The sequence below is a fragment of the Protopterus annectens genome, chromosome 4.part0 (assembly GCF_019279795.1).
Source record: "Protopterus annectens isolate FY-2018-M chromosome 4.part0, PAN1.0, whole genome shotgun sequence".
In the NCBI taxonomy this organism is placed as follows: Eukaryota; Metazoa; Chordata; order Ceratodontiformes; family Protopteridae; genus Protopterus; species Protopterus annectens.
In genome coordinates, this window is record NC_056733.1 from 502,295,039 (window position 1) to 502,317,314 (window position 22,276).

Here is a 22,276-nt window from a genome sequence, read left to right on the forward strand (position 1 = left end):
AAATGGGAAAAAGGGGGTTGATGATGATGATCTCAAATGTTGGTTGTTCCTGATGATCCCATTTCATTTAATTAAAGTTATATAATTGTTATTTAATAAACTGGTTACAATGGCCATGAAGTGTATTTTGTGGGGGTACAAAGCGGATCCAATGGACAGGTAGTGGGTTAGCATCTATCACATGAGCAGCTACAAAAAATCTTGTTCAGTTTCCTCATAATGCAGATATGAGGATATCCAGTGAAGTTATCACTGTACATTCACACTTCCACAGACAGCTATGAGAAATCTCGTCCTCCTTAAACACTTGTTTTTTTCCATGGGTTAGTGAGACACAGTGCTGATTCTCCAGCCTCCTTCCCACTGTACAACTAATGAACTACTTTGTAATGTGAAGGAATTAATGCTCCATTGTTACTTGTTTGCTCAGTTCTTCCTTCTTTCCTAATTAGTTCTGCAGTGACTTAAATTAGACTTGAACCTAAGTGATGGTCAGTTCAGTGAAACATTCTGCGTATGCACCAACAGGTCAAAAAAATATTCACATCCCATTGGAGTAGTAAAGAGTAAAGATTTTTTCAGTTTGTACTACAACTAAGTTATTTTTATTCACTTTTGCAGGCAAATGTTAGATTGTGCAGCACAGTTACCGATCAACATCATTATTTCTCCAATCATTAATATTCCACAGAAGTGGCATATTTAGGGAAGTATCAAATGTTTTATTACAATTAACCCAGAACTTTATTGCTGTCTTATTCAACACAGAAACACAGGTGTGTGTGTGTGTGTGTGTGTGTGTATGTGTGTGTGTGTGTGTGTGTGTGTGTATGTATATATATATATATATATATATATATATATATATATATATATATATATATATATAAAATATGCATCGGATGTTTACTGAGTTTATCTCACTGCTGGCATACAGTAGGTATCATCATTACAGCGACTGTCACCTTACTCCATTAGTGATAAAGATGTGTTCACTTACCTGAGTGTTTTTCTCTGCATATCATCATCTGTAATACCATGGTAGGTAAGTGTTTCATTCCAGATTGGGTTTCTTGTGTTTCGCAGGGTCTTTGTGCGTAATTTGTATGACTGTTAACAACAACAAAACAAGAAATCCTTAAATAGTCCTATATGAAATCAAATTCTTAAGAAAGAGTTCAGCAGCTCCTATTAATATCCTTGGCATTCTGTGTATAACAGCTAAGAAGTGTAATGAACACAACTTTGATTGAGCTTATGTGATGAGCATTTTAAGCATGTTGTTTTAGTTTGGGAGCAGCAACTTTATATTGGTTAATAAATGTTCTTTTTCAGACTCAAGCCTTCATTGTAAATGAAATTATGCAAATGTCTAAAAAAACCTTACATTCTGCTGACTTGGACACATTCACATTTTGTCATATGCAGACACAATTTTAACTATGGAAAAAGTTCAGTCAACTTCAGCCCCATAGTCAATGAAATAATGCCTCAGATGTTATTCTGTAATACATTACTAAGCATATTTTAGTGTTAACTTTTTTGATTTGCATTATATTACAACACAGTTTTGCTTCTCAAAGTTAAAAGGACACATCGTAATACAAATAAGCTTAGCTACTTCAAGGTTAAAATAATTTTTGCATTTACCAGTGGGATGTAACTGCTGGTCCTTGTGGCTTCTGTAATTTTGAGTGAAGCTTATTGTTGTCTGTGGGTAAAACCTGCATGATCCAATCATGTTATTTAATATAGTAATTTGAAAATAAAAGTATAAAAAAAAGATTTTTTAAAAAGAATGATTTTTATTCAGTCACTCTAAAAAGTAAAAAAACATGGAAGAAGAGTAAAAACTTTGCAAAAGAAACACCGACGAGCTGATTTCAGAAAAGCATCCAAGTTCGGTTTTGCTGATTCTGTTAATGAGGTAGCAGAAGAAATAGGAGGAATCAGCAAAAACAACCTCAAATGCTTTTCTGAAATTAGCTTGTCTGTGTTTCTTTTGCAAAGTCTTGACTCTTTTTCCTTATTTTTTACTTTTTAGAGTGACTGAATAAAAAACATTCTTTATTAAAAAATATTTTTATATATTTTTATTTTATTCCTGTTTAGTTTTTAAGTAAACATGTATACCTAAGTGGTTCTGTCACATTTCACTATAAACATAGTAAGAAGGAAATTAACTAGACAGTGGAAAAATTGCTGATGAAAAGCTCAGTGTTTCTTTATGCTGTCTCACGAGGAATGTGACTGAACCACAGAGGAGCTTTCTTTTACCTTAGAAAATGTATATCAATTCACACTCACTAATTCTGTGATTTTCTTAAGTGAATAATATTTTAAAAGTGTCCCTGATTAGAAACATCTTGTATTGTATTTTTGGGACTGTGTGTGTGTGTGTGTGTGTGTGTGTGTGTGTGTGTGTGTGTGTGTGTGTGTATGTGTGTGTGTGATTACGGCTGCTCATAGTACGGTGCATCCCACTCTGTTCCCTTGTGGTTCTGTCACGTCTTTGTGGGTGTGTCCCTCACAGAGGAGCTTGGCATTTTTCCACTGTCTCGCAAGAACGTGACAGAACCATAGATGAGCTTTCTTTTATTTTAGAAAATGTATCTTAATTTACACTCATCTATTCTGTCATTTTCTCAAGTGAATAATATTTTAAATGTGTCCCTGATTAGAAGCAGTCCTGTATTGTAGTATGTTTGGGACTGTGTGTGTGTGTGTGTGTGTGTGTGTGTGTGTGTGTGTGTGTGTGTGTGTGTGTGTGTGTGTGTGTGTGTGTGTGTTTAAGGCTGCTCGTAATCTCCACACCTACATACCTAGTCCCCTCAGGGCATACCACTGGGTATGAAGGGTTGAGCCTTTAAGCTATAGCTGGATGGGAGGGAGAGAACTGAACAAGCAGTGTGTATGCTAAAAGCAAAGTAAGAGAATTAGGGACACATTGTTATGAGGTAATCAGTTAAGGAGAAGGAGGCGGTGCAGCTGCAAGGCTTTCATGGGTCATGGCTTGTACAAGTGGAGCACGAGCTTCTGGTGGTGTGGAGAACTGTCACAGGCTGAAAGCAGCTGTCCTTCGGAAAACCAGAGCATTCGCATCAACTAAGTTGCATGATCATGGAAAGTGCGTCTATTTAATATTTATTAGATTCTATGAGCTTATAAAGGATTCAGACTTTCCATCCCTAGAGGCAAGCAAGAGGTTGTGTTGTTGTCATGGCTTGGTAGCTAAAGACTTAATTTTTGTGCCCAGAGGGGGTGCTGGTTGCTCTGCCCTGATGAGAAAGCCTCTGGGAAAGGAAACAAAAAATATATATAGGATTCAGAAACAGACTAATCTCGCATGCAGCAGACCTTTTACTGTAGATTTACAGGTCACTGCAACACTTTTGTCCACCCGAAAGATTACTCACTCTATAGCTCTGAGAGGGAATCCCTTGGTGTTTTCCAAATGTAAGTGTTATTATAGGAATGAATGATTACGTACAGTTTTGTTGTACCCCGTACATTCTAGCCTCAGAAAAAAGGAACTAAAATGGTGTATGAAGTTGCACCCCCTTCAGAAAAAGAATATCCTGTTTGATTCAACAAATTCTGTGAACACACAGGACTGTCTAAGAAATTAACAGGCTCTTTGTTTTGCCTGTGTATGTTATGTAGCACTAATATGTGCAGGACATGTGATAATCAAATGGTTAGTGTTTTATTTCATTTATGTTTACTCCTGCTTGGTGTATGGTGAGTGTGCTTCTGTTCCAGCCACCACATTATAAAAAGGTGTAGAAGCAGGACTCCTGGCGAAAATACAGAAAACTGTATCTCCAAGCGGAGTCTTTTGGGACTCAGTGTGTGTGTGTGTGTGTGTGTGTGTGTGTGTGTGTGTGTGTGTGTGTGTGTGTGTGTGTGTGTGTGTGTGTGTGTGCATATGTTTAAGGTCACATGTAGTACAGTGCATCCTGCTCTGTCCCTCTGTGGTTCTGTTATGTCTTTGTGGGTGCGTCCCTCAGCAACGAGAAGCTCAGCATTTTTTCCACTGTCTTGCAAGAGAGTGATGTGACAGAACCATAGAGGGATAGAGCCACAAAGCCAATTTCCATAAAAAAGCATTCTAAAAATATGAATCCATAAACAGTAATGGCACAGTCTGTATACCCAGAACAATAACTGTCTGGAGTGACTGAAACTTTCAACAAAAAAAGTAAAATAACTTCCATCTGGTGCCATTTTAGCTATTTCCAGAGGCCAGAAAAAAATAACAAACAGAGACTGAAAAATCAACACTATGTAAATACATACTATGTCAGAAATAGAGTAATGCTACATATAACCATGGGAAATTATTAAACAGATGGCCTGGTGTTTGTTTTGCTGATTTATTTATAATGCTGAACATTTCTAGCCATACTTCCCACACAGAAACAGCAGAACACACTGATTATTGTACATCTGAGTACTGCCTCTGTGATAACTCCTACCCAATAATGCAATTATTATGAGATCATACTGCATGTGAATAACTAAGAACAAATTATGTCCACCAGAGGTTGCAGTCTCATTGAAAATGTGAAAATATGAAGAACGTAGAATGCAGAATCTGCTGCTGATATTCAAACAGTTGCACTTTTTATGATTAAAGCTCTGCAGGGCCTCATGGTATTCTTTTTTTTTTTGTTTTTTGATTGGTGGAACTTTAAGTACACAGTTGTAATCAAGAGATTTAACAAACCACTATTATCTTAAGAGAATGTCTGAAAAGTAACTTAAATACATATTTTACAAAAGTGGTAAATTAAGACACAGCAAATAAGACTGCATATTTCAGCTGTTCTGCTGGAAGTACGTTAAAACTCCTATTTCTCACAATACCAGCACCTCAATGTACTTTACTAAGACTTACTGTTTATTTTATCAAAGTCTCATTTTTTATTAGAATTTAATTTGTCATGCAATATAGTGAAAAGAAAAATCAGAGATAATCATACAAGATACATTAAACAATGTCTGTGATAGATTCTAATCCACAATAGCTGGGAGTCAATATTCTTTAATATTTGCAATGTAAATTTGACGTTCAACATTATTTTCATGCCGGTCTCAAAAGCTGTCTCCTTGATTATGTCTCATCACTTTATCAATGAGTTTCTAACTATTTATTAATTTCTCATCATTTTTAAAGTCCAGTGTACAAAAAATAAGTAAAATTCAGGTATTTAAATGTCTTCCAAAGGGAGCAGCATGGCATTTAAATGTTTATATATTCTTGTCATTTTGTTGAAGGCGGTTATCAGGTCATCTGCAGGATCACTATTTTTAACTCTGAGACGTAATAGTACGAGCCCTGGAGTAGTTAGTCTAAATGGGATTGCTGTATCCTGGAATATTCCCTGTTTAACAAGATATGTCAGTCTCAGAGTTAATACAGTTGTCTGACGGTGCAGAAAGTAAAGACGCTGAGTTGCAGTTCCTGCAGCTTGAGTCCTGTAGTCCTTATCTGCCTACTGCATGACCTTGAGCAAGGAAGTTATCTAGATGTTGCTTGAGTCACCCCTGAAAAGGGACTGTGTATCCAGTGGGCTCACCTGGCTAAGAAATGGGTATTTATTTATTTATTGAAGATATTTTGCAAATCTTGCTGGGGTGTAAAAATTCTTATGAAGCCATTTCCAGGCAAACGTTCTAAATTTCCTCTCCTTAAAGACCATTTTTGGTGTTGCTATTATTGTCGACTCTAGCACCATGTCACTTAAGTCCTCACCCCTCCCTATTTCTTCACTCTATCCCCATATCATAGTTTTCCAGTCTACTTGGTATCATATATCCAGCCTTCTCATTATAAATGCTGGCTGTCATTCCTGAAAATACATTTTTATGTCCATGACTCCCAAACTCCCATCCTCATTTCCTCTAGTCTATCCCATACTACTCTAGGACTTTCACCATCCCACAAATTGTCCCTTATCAATTGCTTCATCCTCTTCAAGTAGACTTCCTTCAGGAGAATCCAGAATGTTTGCTCTGATATAAATTTTGGAGCAGCACAAACAGCTGCCCATATCTACCATTGTTCCTTTCCGCCTACCAATTAAACTACTGAGCTTCTAATATACCTTATGTATGCAGTGACTACAGTTTCATCCACTGTATCACTTGGCCATATCCGCAGATATTTTATTTAGATCTTTCACATCCCTTGGGCCATCACTGCCTTACAACCACTCCCGAGCATGTTAATGCCTGTGTCTTTTCTTGGTTTACTGTATAACATGATTTCCTTCCATAACTTTTCAGAAGCTTCCATACTTTGTCCAACTCCTCTTCCAGGTTTCCTAAAATGAGCAAAAGATTCTCTGCATGTAAAATAATTACCTTATGTCCTACGCCCCACCTATATTGTTCTATTCTAAAAGCAATGTCTTTTGGCTTCTCCCATTAGGGGTCACCACAGTGGATCACCAGTCGGCAGATTGGTTGGCAGTGGAGTTTTTATGGGGTGGAGTTGCCAGCCCAGCACCCAACTTTCACAGAAGGCGCACACGCACATGCACCTACTGCATATTTTTAAAACTCACTCAATTGCAGGGAAGACATACAGACTCTGCACAGAAGGCGCTTCAGCTGAGAATCAAACTGGAGAACCTCTTGCTGTGAGGCGGCAATGTTAACCGCTGCACCACTGCAGTATATTGTTTTATCCTAGAATTGCATCATTTCCTTGCTAATGGCTCTAAATAAAGTGCAAACAAGAGTGGTGACAGTAGACAACTCTTTCTTCTGCCCTCCTTAAGTTTACTTTCCCTGGAGAAACTAGCCCTTACTCTTATTATACCGTGTTTTTAGTTCTTTGACCCATTTACAAGGGAACCTACAGTTTTCCAAAAGCTCAAAAAAGATGTCTTCAACTAACCCTGTTGAAAACTTTCTCAGCATCTAATGATAGTAGGACTAGTTCTTTCTCTCCTTCTGTGCATATTTTATCATGAGTATCTTCATTACAGTATCTACCATCTTCTTACCTTCTACAAACCCCATTTGATTTTCTTGAATTACCCTCTGTAGAGAACCTGCTAATCTTCAAGACATGATTAACATAATAATATAAGACATTTATAATTGTCATTTAAAATGGAAATGGGACCATATGAGGAGGGCTTCAAAGGGATTTTGCCTTCCTAATGTATTACAAAAATTACTACTCTTTCCACATATCCAGGGGTTTACTCCCCTTCATGACATTATTAAATAATTACATCAAGATTTTTACTACCTTATCTCTAACAAGTTCCCATACCTTAATAGGAATCCCATCGCTCCCAGGCATCTTTCCCTTCACCATCTTAGACTACATCTTTCTTACTTCTTCATCGATAAACGTTACTAGTGTATCTTGTTCCTCTTCACTAAACCTTAGGAACATCCAGGTGCATCTACTCCTCTGAATTTTCCTCTTCAACTCCATCTTGCAAACTATCATCCCTATACAATATTGTTTGGTAGTCCACGACAATGTCGAGACCCACTACAATGAGTCCTGAAATATGGAGACTGAATGGCCTAAAGAATGGACTTACATATATTAGGTCCGAGATGCCATTTCTTATAATATTCTCTTTTCGTTAAGGTACGGCGATCTCAGAGTTAGTATATATACTTCATGTGGGGTGGGAGTGCAGGGATGTTTTAAGGAAAAGAGCAATGTTTGCGATGTGCTTTTCTCCTATGTTTCCGGTCTTTTTTTTGGCTTGTCAGCACTCTGCATTTCAAGTGCCAACATTTCAATAAGGAGCCCTCCCAAAATGGACAAGGTTCAGTCTAATGACTTTACTGTCTCTCCTGTTTCTTCTTTTTGTATTTGAAAGATCCCCCTCTCAACTTCATGCTCTCTCAGCTTGATTGCTATGGTTTTAATAGCCTTAGTATATAGCTAAAATATATTTTCTATAATCCAGCCCTCTTCTCTAGGACCTTCTGGTCTAGCCACTACAGCAGTTTTTGCTTTATTGTTACTTGCCTCTCTGTTTTGTTCTGCAATATGTTCTTATCCTACTGCTGTGGAATTTGAAGCTCTTTCTTTTTTTCAGGTTCTCTAGATCCTTTCAGTGGTTTAACCCTTCCCACTCTTGTTTATTCCCCTTATCTCTTTTTTACAGTTATCCCATGTATGTCCTTTCCATTCTTTCGCTGATAATATGGTTTTGTCTATAATGCTTTGCAGTCTATCCTTGTATTTCTGCTTTTCCAATAAATCATTCTATGACTTCCGGTGCTTAGGTAAAGCCCTTCTCTTTCCTTTCCCTTATTTAATTCCACCTTCATGATAGCATGGTTTGACAAAATAATGGGCCTTCTTTCCCACATCTCTTATGGCAACTAAGTACTCTAAATTCGAATAACCCTTATCTAACCTTGCCCAACATTAGTGTCTATTTGAATAGTATGTGTATCTTCTCCAGGGTCCTCCCATTGCCCTAATTAGTTTCATAGGTTCATAGGTAGGTACTAGGCTATCGGCCTAAGGACCTACGTAAGCCTAGCCAACAAGGTTCCATAGCTTACACCACCCAAGAAAGTTATTTTCCTATGCCAGTGTCCAGCAGAGACAAAGAAGTGATCCTCGGGGTGTATTTCCTATTTCCCATCCACTCATCAAGATTTTTCTTGAAGAGTGCTAATGAAGAACTTTGCTTGACATAGATGGGTAGCTTGTTCCAGAGTATAGGAAGTCTCTGGGACAGGAATCTATCTCTCCAGTGTGTCCTGTTTATTGTGGTGACAAGGTTTAGGTCCCTAGAGCATGTAGCTCGGAGGGATTGGGATTTCTTTAGGTTTAGCATGTCCAACAGCTCTGGGTTTGACATAGCTTTATATGTTAGGCAGAGATCACCTCGGAGTAGGTGATATGCTACGGAGTAAAGCTGCAGTTTTTTGAGGCGGTCAGTGTAAGGCAGTTGTTTGAGGCCAGTAATCCTCTTTATGAGGTACTTCTGTAGCCTTTCCAGCTGCGGCAGATATCTTGTGAGGTACATTCCAAAAGGGGCATTGTACTCTATAATGGGTCTAATGAGTGACGAGTAGAGGGGAACAATGACCTCTTTTTTCCTGGATGAGAACCCTTTTATGATGAGGTGTGCCACGTAGAAGGACTTCCTGACTACTGTGGCGACTATCAAAGGAGAGACTACTGTCCACCTGGGTCCCAAGGTCTCTTATCACACATTCGGTGTTAAGTAGATTGTTGCCTATGTGGTAGTTCATGGGTACAGAGTTTTTACCAAAGGGGATGACACTGCACTTTTTGGCATTGAGCTTGAGGCCATGGCTCTGACACCAGACATCTGTCTCAGTGAGGCCCTTCTGTAGGATGTCCACATCATTTGGGGACTTGACTATGGCTCCTAGTTTGCAGTCATCTGTGAACTTTGTTAGCCACAGGCCTTTTGTGTTAGCCTGTACTTCAGAGAAGTAGATACCAAACAGAAGAGGTCCCAGGACGGAACCCTGTGGTACTCCACTCGTCACTGCTTTGAGGTCAGATTTGGAGTCTGCAACTTTTACAGTGTGGGCTCTGTCAGTGAGCCAGTTGGCAACCCATCTTGTGACGTAGAAATTTATACCTAGTTTAGTTGGTTTAGCTATAATTCCAGAATGGGGGATGGTGTCGAAAGCCTTGGCGAGGTCAAGATAGGCTGTGTGAACCACCTTACCCTCATCCACGGCTTTGGTGACTGCCTCAAAGAAGTCGATCAGGTTCAGGAGGCATGATCTGCCTTTCACAAACCTGAACTGGGTGGGATCCAGAGTTTGGTGGTTACCAATGTCTTTGTTTATGAGTTCCATGATGATACGTTCCATGGCCTTGCAGACCAGGCTCATCAGGCTAATAGGTGGATAGTTCCCGGGATCAGTGGTGGCTCTCCCTTTGTGGAGTGGGATAACTGTTGCTGTGCACCATTCAGTGGGCACAAAGCCTGATGCGAGGCTATTATTGAACATGGTGCTTAAGTGGGGAGCCAGTTCGTTCTGAAGTTCATGTAAAACGCAGCCTGGGATGTTGTCCGGTCCCATGGATGCTGTGTTTTTGGCTTTAGAGAGTGCAGCTTTTACCTGCATAGTTGTGATTACAGGGACTCTGCATTCTTCCTGTATAGATATGGGCCCTTTAGGGGGTGAGAGGGGGGTAAAGTTAGCACTGAAACTATCTGCCAGGATGTTGGCAATATCAGTTGGTTCTGTAATTTTCGTGCCTTTGTGCTGTAACTCAGAGCAGATCTGGGTGTTGCCATCTAGATTATTGAAATAGCTATAGAATGCTTTGTGGTTGTCCTTGGATTTAGTGGTGATTTTGTTTTCGTAGCTAGCTTTGGAGGATCTTATAAGGGATCTCAGCTACTTACTGAGGCTGACCAGGGAGCTCCTCCACTCATGGGATTTTACTCTCTTTTGCAACAGTTTCTTCCTTCTGTTGTACAGTTTGTTTATGGCAGGGGACCACCAGATTGGCTTCCTTTTTTTGGAGGATAGCGTCAAAGCCATTTTTATTCATGTTAAACAAATGATTTGGACATAAAAATCAGTACTATAAAAATAATTATTTTTTTCAGATGTCCTGTACTAAACATACACTGTTCCCCTCATTTGTGCTTTGTTTCTAGGATATTTGTCTTTTTTTTGTATTAAGCACTGCTGTTAGAATTGCAAACAGTTAAAAGACTTCATAATCCCTGATGGCAGGTGGTATTAAAGTATAAATAAATTAATGACAATACTGACAGAGTTAAAACTAATCTCTGTCGATAATGGTAGAGTATGCAAAGGCAGGCATTCATAAGGATATACACTTATTTTTTTATTTATTAATTTTAAAGTAGTGTTATGTACCATTTGATTTTAGTTATTTGTTGTGTCAATTTGCAATTAATAATGATTTGTTGAACATCTAGGAAGACAGACAGTGTTTGTTAGAAATAATATTTTATTTCAATACATATGGCTACTACTGAGTGACATGAAGGTAACTGTTTTCAAGGGTTTGATAAAGAAACTGCAGATTTGCCAGCCACTGTAAATATACACATTATGAATAGATAAACCAACATACACACACACACACACACACACACACACACACACACACACACACACACACACACGTGTGTGTGTGTGTGTGTGTGTGTGTGTGTGTGTAAGCTTGTGTGATTATATACAGTGCCCAATACATGAGCAACAAAAACTGAGTGCAAAAACACTTATCAGTGAAACTATCAAAAAGAGCCCACCAATCAGTGAACAAAAACAAAACCTACAACAACAACAAAACAGAAAAAAAAAACACTGACCTATACACACATAAAATGCTAATAATCTTTTTTTTTTAAAGGGAGGCAAGCTACCCTGTCACTTCTCCCCCATCCCCTGCTAAATATAAATACCAACTCTGGCATCTCAAAACAGTAAGGAAAGGAATATCCCAAATCTCAGCTGTACTACAATTCCATACACACGTTTTCACACAAACACACACACACACACACACACACACACACACACACACACACACACACACACACACACACACACACATATATTCATTCAGTAGTGGCATTAAGAGTATTACAAAAGAAAAAAAAAGAAAAAGAAAACAAACCCACACTACCAGTAAAAAGCAAATGACAATTAAAACATCAGACATCTACAAAAACTTCCCAACACACAGCAACTCATACATCAAATATAATAACACACACTGACACATACATATACATCTGCCATACATTTGTACAATTATGCAGTTGCACATAATGAGCATTCACACAAAGAAAATGCATATATATATATATATATATATATATATAGAGAGAGAGAGAGAGAGAGGAAAAACGATATATATATATATATATATATATATATATATATATATATATATATATATAAATATATATATAAAAAGCATTATATATATATATATAAAGCACAGTACCAAACATTACACTATTTGAAGTAACATCTGAAAAAATACAAAAGGCAAACTCACCAAAAACCAACAAAAAAACTCAAAATTTTAATTTTCAGGGGCAAACCACCCTCTATCCCACACCCCTGCTAAATTAAATATTTCAAGTCCAAGATCTTACAGTACTTGAAATAAGAGAAAAAAATCCTTGATCTCTGTCATTTGGAGATTTTGGAAAAACACTGGTTTCATGCTCATTCTTTTTGAAATGTATTCTGTTTAATCAGTTTGCTCATCACAAGAATACTTTTTAAAGAATGTGATTCAGCCATGTGTGGTATTCTCATATTTATTTACTTCTGTTTATTTATCTTTTCTTGACCAGGCTAGTTCTATAAGGCTATTATATGCACACACACACACACACACACACACACACACACACACACACACACACACACATACACATGCAAATGCATATGAACAATTTGGTTCTGCAGTCCTTAATAAAGTATGCTCTTCTATTAACCACATTAAAGTTTACCTGCCTCATATAATTGATAATCTGTAGTTACAGTAATTCTTACAATGATGTTTTTGGGTACTGTATGCTCTGTTCTGATATTGAAAAGTGCACAGAGTTAGAAGATTATTGGGAGTCAAATGTTGTTAATGCCTTATCCTGCTGTACTGAGCCATGAAATTAATAATCTTTATACTATTAAAATGTTACAATATATATAATGTCTCTGTTGTCCCATTAATCCTTGGCTACTGAACACCTTAGAGTAGGTTACTTAATGACTTATTTATAAATGCAGGTTTCTCACCATTTTACTCATTATACAAAATTCCAAATTATACCATGACCCCCCATTAATATTCCAAAACGTGCACGCTGATTGGCCAGCGTGCACGTTGTAAATCGACTTATACTAATGGAAAAAGCTCCGGTCGCCCGGACTTTTTCCATTAGTATAAGTTTCTTTTAAAATACTGTCTCACTATGTTAAAAGAGTTTAACATAGCGACACAGGTTTAAAAAAGCAACGGAGATCTCCGTTGCTTATTTTAAAGCTGTCTCGCTATGTTAAACCCATTTGACATAGCGAGACAGGTTTAAAAAAAAAAGCAATGGAGAAAGCAAGATCTCCATTGCTTTTTACTGTTTCACTATGTTAAATGGGTTTAACATAGCAAGACAACTTTAAAATAAGCAACGGACATCTCTGTTGCTTATTTTAAAGCTGTCTCGCTATGTTAAACCCATTTAACATAGTGAAACAGTAAAAAGCAACGGAGATCTTGCTTTCTCCCTTGATGTACTGCATAGGCATGCGCAGTACATCAGAACTGCCGCGGATACCAGACAGCTGCGGAAGGGCAGTAAAGAGGCATTATACAATGCTATTATTTAAGAAAAGTAATTATTTCTTTTCTTAAATAATGTCATAGTATAATAGCAATAACCCACTTCTGGTTGTGGGTAATGGATTACCCGGTTGTCTTTGTTTGGTCCCTCGGGCTTCGCCCTTGGGACCAAACCACGCCAACCGTGGGTAAATCCCGCATTACCCACACCCAGGTGTGGGTTATTGCTATACTAAACTTTCCAGTCTGACTTATGTGTCAGATGCTACATTTGTAAAATTATTTTTTTTTCAGTTTTAAGCACTTCTTTTATGTAAATCTGTCAAAGCTTGATAAATAATTGAGCCCTGCCTTGCAGAACAACATTCCAATTGTGAAAGAATTTGACACAAATAAAAGCATGAAATCTCTTTCAAGTCCAAAGTGGCAGCTCCAGGAAATAATCACATGAAGCAATTTGCTTCTGTCTATGCAAGCTGTATAGCATATGATTTAACTTAGGCATTTTGGAGTACAGTTATTGATAAGGCAAAACTGAGCAACCTGTGATCAACAGTGGATATATGAATTACTTACTGAGTTTGTAGTGACAGTGGATATATGAATTACTTACTGAGTTTGTAGTGACAGTGGATGTATGAATTACTTACTGAGTTTGTAATGTTCTCTACCTACCAAAAAGGAATAATCATATACACTATCAACTTAATATTTCTGGTTCAGACTTATTTTCGTTGTCTAGTGGTTACCATTTAGCAATTATCTCTTTACATTTGCCTCTTATCTCCTCTTTGACTAATGTACAGAATAAAAAATTCAGCATCTCTGTTGAACATTTCAACCTCAAAAAATTTAAGTTACAATTAAAACTCTGTATTAGTGATGTTACTTCAAAGGGACTATATTCATCAGGAAAGCAAAAAATCCAATGCACATTTTTGCTTTCCTTCCCTAGAAGCACTATGTTATTGTTAGAGGCTTTATAGATTTACAAGCAAAATAAAACAAAACACATTATGAAAGTTTAATTATGCTAGCCTTTTTGTACTTTACATTGTTCTATTATTTCCTCATGTCTGGTAATTAATATGTCTCTGTGTCTGTACAGGTTACCACTTTAATACAAATAGCTGGCTTCTGTTTGTAGCACTTTGACAGGTAGTACACATAAGACATTTACTTGCTTTAAAATGTGCAGTTATAATTGACTGAGTACTATATTCAAATACTTTGTACAACAACACTGGTGTACTGCAACGTTATTTATACTTCTGATGAAAGAATACATTTCTTGACATTTTATCTGATAAGACATAGCAGTTCTGAAGTGCAACTTCCACACCATACTTGTCTTATTATAACATAAACAGTGACATTCCAAACAACATCTGACAATGCTTTGAAGCAATGAAGCAGTAACAAACTGCACTTACCTGTTCAACTTACTCAAGCCTATAACACCATTTTTGTAGACTTTCAGTTTGCACCCATAGTTCTTTATGGCATCCAGAACTTTTTGGGCCTGGCTTCTTTAACTAAGTGACTTACCAGCTAATAACAGGCAATATTAGAAAGTGCAAAGAGTTATTAACAAAATTACACTAAGATTTTTAATTTAGGATGTCCTGTAGTAGAGAAATTAATCAATTTGTCACTTATTCATAGTTATGTTGATATTTTTCATAGATGAGAGCCCTACATATTACTGAGGGGCATGGTTTGAAAATCATAATGGGGAACAGGAACATTCATTATCAGTGTCCATTTATATCACATTATACCTGATATTGCTAGCTGTTTGCTAGTAATTATGAAAATAAACACTATTTCCATATGTACTTATATTTCATTATATTTCAAAAAACAAGTGACTTACAAACTACTGTAAGCAGAACCAGATCATGGTTAAATGGGGTCCTAGGCAGGGTAATGGATCGAGCTTCCCAACTTACAGCAGCTGGCCCCTGAAGCAGCCCCCTCCCCCACAGCTATTGCAGTGTCTCATTACTTGGCTATTTTTCCCCATTTAACCATCAAAAATATAATACCAGGTGCAGTTTCAGGTTCCAGAAGGAATCAAAACAACTTAGAAAAGGCACCAAATAGTTTTTTAAGTACTTTTATCCCCTACTGTAATGCCTTCCCTGGTAAGGAAAGACCATAAAATGGTCTCCTTTGAAGTAAAAATAAAACCTGGACCCCTAGTTAAACTTGAAATATTCAGGAACTATTCTAAGGCTAATCTCATGCTATTAATTAAGAACCTTGCAAAATTTCAAGCCCCCATAAACCCTTAGAACACTGCTGCCTATACAGAACAGTTCACAGAAACCATGTGCGAGCATGTTAATAGCTGCATAGAGGCAGCTGTACCCACCAGGAAGAAGTACAGAACTAACTCAAACAGCAAGCCACCTTGGTGGAATCACAAAATCAGGAGGAAGAAAATCATGGCAAAAATTAGGAGGTGCAGCACCCAGAAGGATAAAAGCACTCTCATCAAACTACACAAACAACTCAGGCCAAATAAAGTCTACCAAAACCAAATCTGAGCTACGTTTGGCCTCCCAAGTCAAGGACAACCACAAAGCATTCTTTAGCTATGTCCGCAACCTCAAAGGCAATACACAATTGTGTGCAGAGCTCATTGTAAATGGAACCACCTATACTGAGCCAGAAGATATAGCAAAACTCCTCGCTGATAAATTCAGCTCCAACTTTACCCCTCTCTCCCCCTCAACCTTCCCTCAGGAAATATCATCAAATATAACTCCCCCTACTATCACTAGGGAACAAGTCCGTAATGCTCTCTCTAAGACCAAGAACACTGCATCAATGGGCCCAGAATATCCCAGGATGCCTTCTAAATAGCATGAAACATGACCTATTGAGGCCTCTGAAATTACTATTATACTGTAGCCTCCAAACAGGCTTCATGCCTCATGAACATGCCTCTGCACAAAGGTGGGCCTTCTACAGACCCTGGAAAATACAGCACCATACATCTCACTAATCTTGTATGTAAAGCCATAGAAAGAATTATCATGGAGACGATCAAAAGAGATATAGTAAACCTCCAGACACTGGACCGAACCCAATTTGGTTTTGTCAAGGGCAGATCATGCCTACACAAACTGATAGAATTCTTTGAGAAGGCCACCAAAGCAATGGATAAGGGCAAAATTGTTCACACTGCCTACCTTGATCTGGCCAAGGCATTTGACACAATACCCCACTTGGGCATTGTTGACAAACTCAAGAGGTTAGGTACAAATCTATATGTCATCTGGTGGATAGCCAATTGGCTCACAGATAGGACCCAGGAAGTTAGAATTGGGGAGTCCACTTCTACAAAGAGGCCAGTCACAAGTGGAGTCCCTCAAGGATCAGTCCTTGGACAGCTCCTTTTTGGCATTTACTTCTCAGAAGTCAAGGCCAATGTCAGTGGTCTCTGGCTGACTAAATTTGCAGATGATTGCAAATTAGGAGCTGTCATTGAATCTTACATTGACACAAATGTTCTCCAAGAGGGGCTGACAAAGACAAACAACTGGTGTCAGAGCCATGTACTAAAACTAAATGCCAAGAAATGCATAATAGTATCCTTTGGGGAATCATCCATCCCTGGTAACTATCATATTGACAACATACCCCTTAGAGTTGACCCCATAGTCAGGAACTTAGGGACATACATAGATAGTAATCTAGCCTTTGACCATCACGTGTCTACAGTGGTGAAGAAATCATTCTATGTTGAACAACTTATAAACAAAGGTATGGCATCTAAGTCCAAGGAAGTCATTGTTCCACTGTATTTGGCTATCATCAGACCTATCATTGAGTAAAATGCCCCCTTTGGTATGTACCTAACCAGGCATATCCAACAATTAGAACATCCACAGAGGTTCCTCACTAATAGGATACAGGGTATAAGTAAAATGTCCTATGCAGACTGCCTCATGGTTCTATCCCTGTATTCTGTCTCCTACAGGCTTTTGAGAGAAAATCTATGCGTGGCATACAGGGCACTGTCGGACCCCACTCTGTTGGACCTCCTGCACATCCACACAACAAACAACACCATAATTACCCATTCTAAAAACTTAAACCTTGGCTGTAATATAAATAGGACCTGCTGGAGAGATAGGTATGTGTCCCAGGGACTACCCCATCTATGGAACAGGCTCCCATCTATGTCAAGCAGAGTTCCTACCTAACCCGATTCAAGTGCAACCTGGACAGTTGGATAGGAAACTGGAAATTCATCCAAGGGTTGGCACCTATGTCTCTAATGGACACAGGTAATGTATAAATGTTCATCTCCCAGGCCCATGCTTACACTTATCAAGGGTATCAGGACTTGTCAGAGATTTGGGATGCATGGCTAGGCTTAAAAAGCCCCTTGTGGTCATTAGCCTAGTAAACAGCTATGAACCTATGAACGAACTGGGACTTCATCAGAATGACATCACCCATAACACAAGCACTTTTATACATACAAATAATTAATCATTAATTAGTAAAAAACAATGATATGTAGTTCTTAAAGGCACCAACACATCAGAAAATACAATGCTTGAGTACAAATGTGCTGCACAACATAAATATAATAAAAATTGTATCTAAGAATATGCATGTTTGAACAACAAAAACCCAGAAATGAAAAAAAATTTATTACATTTTACAGTTTTGTGGCACTTATCTGAAATAAAGTTGAATAGAAATATGCTCATTTAAACCAGGAAGACTATTTGCCTGTAGCTTGAACTGCCACAGCAGTTCTCTATATACCAAAATAAAGTTTGGTCTGGTTTGTTCTAAAATAGCAAAATATTTTTTTTTGTATTTAGGGTAGGTTGAAATGTGCTTGTATAAAGAATTATTCTCATGTTTGTTCATCTTCAGGATGTCATAGTAATGCCCAAAGATTCTTTTATGTAGGCAATGATCAGTAAAAGGCAAAATATTGTAATATCCACAACAGATGGTACCATTCTTCATTTTAAAAGCAAACACCTTGTTATTGTCACTCAATTTCAATATGTTCTTAAAACTGCAGGCTGTTTTATAAATAAAAAATGGTTCCGGACCAAGCAGGACCAGATCATGGTTCAATGGGTTCCTAGGTAGGGTAATGGATTGGACCCCCCCCCACACACACACGCATATAGCAGCCCCCCCCCCCAAGCATTTCCAGTGTCCCATTACTTGGCTATTTCTCCCCAGTTAATATAAACACTGTTCAAACATGTCAATGTACATATTATTTTCTTCTTTACTTCTATAATGATTACAGATATTTGAATTTAATTTAAAACTTTTATTTCAAATTTTATAGTACAAAAACTGATACGACATTTGCTAAATAAAACAAAACAATACAGTCTCACAAAGGAAATAGACTTAGCATTAACAGTAAACTTCTCTGCCCTTGAAACTCACATGAACTGAAATGGCATTAAAACCCACATTCAAAGGAAATGCATTTGGCCAATAGCAGAAAGTTTACCTTATGAATGTTTTCAAACCACAGGTCCCTTGCACACATTTTTAGGACCATGCACACATGCATTTGTTCTTTGATTTACCTTCCTGTTTGTATTAAATTATATTTCTTGTATAATACAGCACCACTTGTTAGAGTGTGTTTTAAATTTGTAGTTTTGACATTTTTCCACTAAGCAATGGAAAACATATGAACCAATAATGACAAAATTGCCTATTTCAGAACATTTCAACCATAAAGGGCCACTCAAACATCTGTCATTACAATCCACCAGTATCGGTTAATAAGCACAATCTCTGCAGCAGTAAAAGTTATCTGAATAATTCAATATTAAAGAGATCTGTAACTAAAGAAGAGGGTGCTGCTAGTAAACAACTTTATATTTCATTGTGTTTTATCTACAAATTCATTGGCTTCTACAATTGAAGAATAAATTGCCTTTGTTACATTAAAAAATGGCAAGGTGATAACATTGCAATAGGGAATGGATGGCAAACTGACAACAGGTTCATAATTACTAGGCATCTTCTCTAAAGGAGGGCACACTTGGGACTCCAGTGCATTCACTCCCCTCTTAAAGTAGAGCAATGTATCAGCAATCCATGTATACAGTGTGGGACTAGAACCCACAGTCTTCTGCATCAAAAAGTAAGGATATTATCTGTTGTGTCACTAACAAAAAACAGTGATGACCATTTGCTAAACAAAACAGGTGCACATTGAAAACAGACAGCATGAATAGCCGTAAACCTTTCTTCCCTTGAGGCTCACTATTCCTGGAAAATGCACTGAGATGCACATTTCCTTGAAAAGGCACTGAGGTAGTTTCATACCTCTCAACTGTACAGATTCTGCCGAATGTCCAGATTTGTGCCTAATATTTTTGGTCTGCTCCTCTTAAAATTTGTGTTTTTCTGGCAAGCTGCAGAGGATTGAAGTCGCGAAATAATGACATACCTTTGAGTTTCAGACTTCATATCCTTCAAAAAATGCAAGCTAACACAAAATTTGTCATTCTAACAACATCCTAAGTTTATAAAAATATAAGAGCAGTATTTAAAAGCTGTCCCTATTTTGAAATCTTTGTCCCCCCCCCCCCCATTATTTAAGGATTTATCCAGATTTCTTGTGTTAGGAGTTTGAGAAGTATGGGTGGTGTATAGGATTCTTGTCTCCTGTCACCAAGTTGCAGTGTTTAAGTCTGAGTAAAGTAACTAAACTACCATCCCCAGCTAGGGCATTGCACACACATACAGTTACACATTTGTGTTCTTTAGACAGAAGAAGGCAGCAGGAATATTGTGTGAGGATGTGAAAAAGCAAGCAATAGAAGAGGCGTGCATTGATGCAAACGGGGAAGTAAATCTGCATTGCATGCAGAGGGTGTTCTTAAAGAAAAATGCCTTTACAGAAGACATAATTATTTTAATTAAAATGTAAATGTGTGCAGCCCCAGACTGCCTAGGTCACCCAGAGCTAGATATTGCTTTGCAAGACATCAGGTGAAACCTGAGATGTTCTTCAAGAAAACCATATTTGATATTTGCACTATAAGTTGCACATCTATAAACATATTCCTTGTTATTTATGTGGCTATTTATACAATTTTGCATAGGTTTTCATATTTGAATAAATATTTCAATAAACATACACTCAAATAGGAATTTTTTGTCATGTGAAATCTTCTGCCTGGTTAATAAAAATGTTCAAACAATATATGACTAGATAGTATAGTCTCCAATATATGATAATCTGTTTATGAAAGTTTAATAAAAATATACTTTGCTTTTTTTGGGGGGGGTATGTGTATTATAATATATTATAATATTTATGGAAATAATATAAATGTACTATTATCACTATAAATAATACTTCTTACTGATAACATTGCTATGTGTATAGTTTTAGTAGATTTTCTTGTTCACAAAATATTTACAGTTGTTTATCTCATGTTTTTTTTTTTTAAGTCTGTTTTTCAGAAAATACTCTGGAATACAAGAAATGTGTAGGTTGCTAGAGGTGTGACATTCCACGCCACATAGGTGGTAATGAGTTAATGGATCTCCAGATAAAGCCTATACGATGTGCATGCCTTATCTTAGGGGTAGGGGGAGTGACTGAAAAATAAAGTGATATACCAACAGGCACTTAATATGCATGCAGAAGGTGTGGAAATCAAGTCAGATGATCTTTGTTAGCCTCTTTCATGTCTCACAAAAAGAGATGATACCTAAAATGTGTTGCATCTGTTATTGCTTTGTGATATTACACATTTTGTCATTTACTGTTTTAAATTTATTAATCTGTTTCTAACTCTTGCTTGTGTTTTCTTGCCACTTTGATGTCCTGCAGCCCATTTATGCATGTATGCATGTATATATGCATGTGTATATATGCATGTATCTACATATATATTTATGTATGCATACAAGTATGTATGTGTGTGCATTTATTAAATTACTGGGGGAATAATTCTTACATTTATGCCTAGAAAGATGCAAGAAATTTGTTTGATTCCCTCCCTCTGTGATTCATGGGAGTTAGGAATAAACAGCTGTGATAACATTTCTAGCCTTTTTAGGACCTCATTATAAATTAATTATGGCATTCTCCGTAAGTAGTAAATATGAAACTATCAAAAATAAGTTAAAGTCATACAAGTGGTAGTCATAATACTCACTCTCAGATGTTTAGCTTAATCTGTCTCAAAAGAAAGACAATATGGCTGAGAAGTAAAGCCAGTTTTGGTAAAAATTAATACCTAGTAAAGCTTTTTAGATCATGCTACCGAATCTGTTCTAATTAACTCATATTACAGCTTGTCAAAAAGTTATCAAAAACAGATACAGTACATGTTAACTTTACTTTCTGGTGATACGCTGTACAAAGTCCCCGAGTTTTCCTTTGATACATGTATGTCATGCACTGCCCCCCAGTATGTTCATAAGCAAACACACAAGCATACATTAATTACTTTCTGTTTTTCCATTTAAGAACCTAAAAACATGGATTACAATAAAAGCCTAAGACATTTCAAGCACAGTATTGTATAGATTTCTATTTCAGATGAAGGCCTGCACCCAGTCCCTTGTTTAACTTTAAATGCTCTTCCTCACAGTACCTGTCAACTGTAAACCTCCCAACAATCAATGAACCCATTTGTTCTTGAGTGCAGTAAACTTGCCTTCACCCAACTGAGATCTGACCAGACAGGGGCATTATCCAAACAGCCAGAGTGAAGTCTGCGCCACCTGACCTTGCCTGATAGATAACTTGCTGTCAAGGAGGATGTCCTTATCCCAAAAGCCTGAGGATACAGCTTCACCCCATCCAGACTAGGGTCATTAATATTATAGGAAGGACCCAGTACACCATAGGGTTGAGAATTATATGATACTCCTTCCCTCAATGGGAGTCATATCATGCTGAGTGGAAGTTAGGTGAGTTTT

The 22,276-nt window shown here is 37.4% G+C and overlaps 1 protein-coding gene across 2 annotated transcripts in view; it reads right to left on the bottom strand.

Annotated features, from left to right (window-relative positions):
- The window catches only part of RPH3A (rabphilin 3A), a 1,850,086-nt gene that overhangs the window by 213,101 nt on the left and 1,614,709 nt on the right, over nucleotides 1–22,276 (bottom strand). For both annotated transcript variants that reach the window (XM_044068420.1, XM_044068419.1), the window contains one exon: nucleotides 1,001–1,110. In XM_044068420.1, coding sequence (XP_043924355.1) covers nucleotides 1,001–1,110 — 110 coding nt within the window. The remainder of the gene's footprint in view (nucleotides 1–1,000; nucleotides 1,111–22,276) is intronic.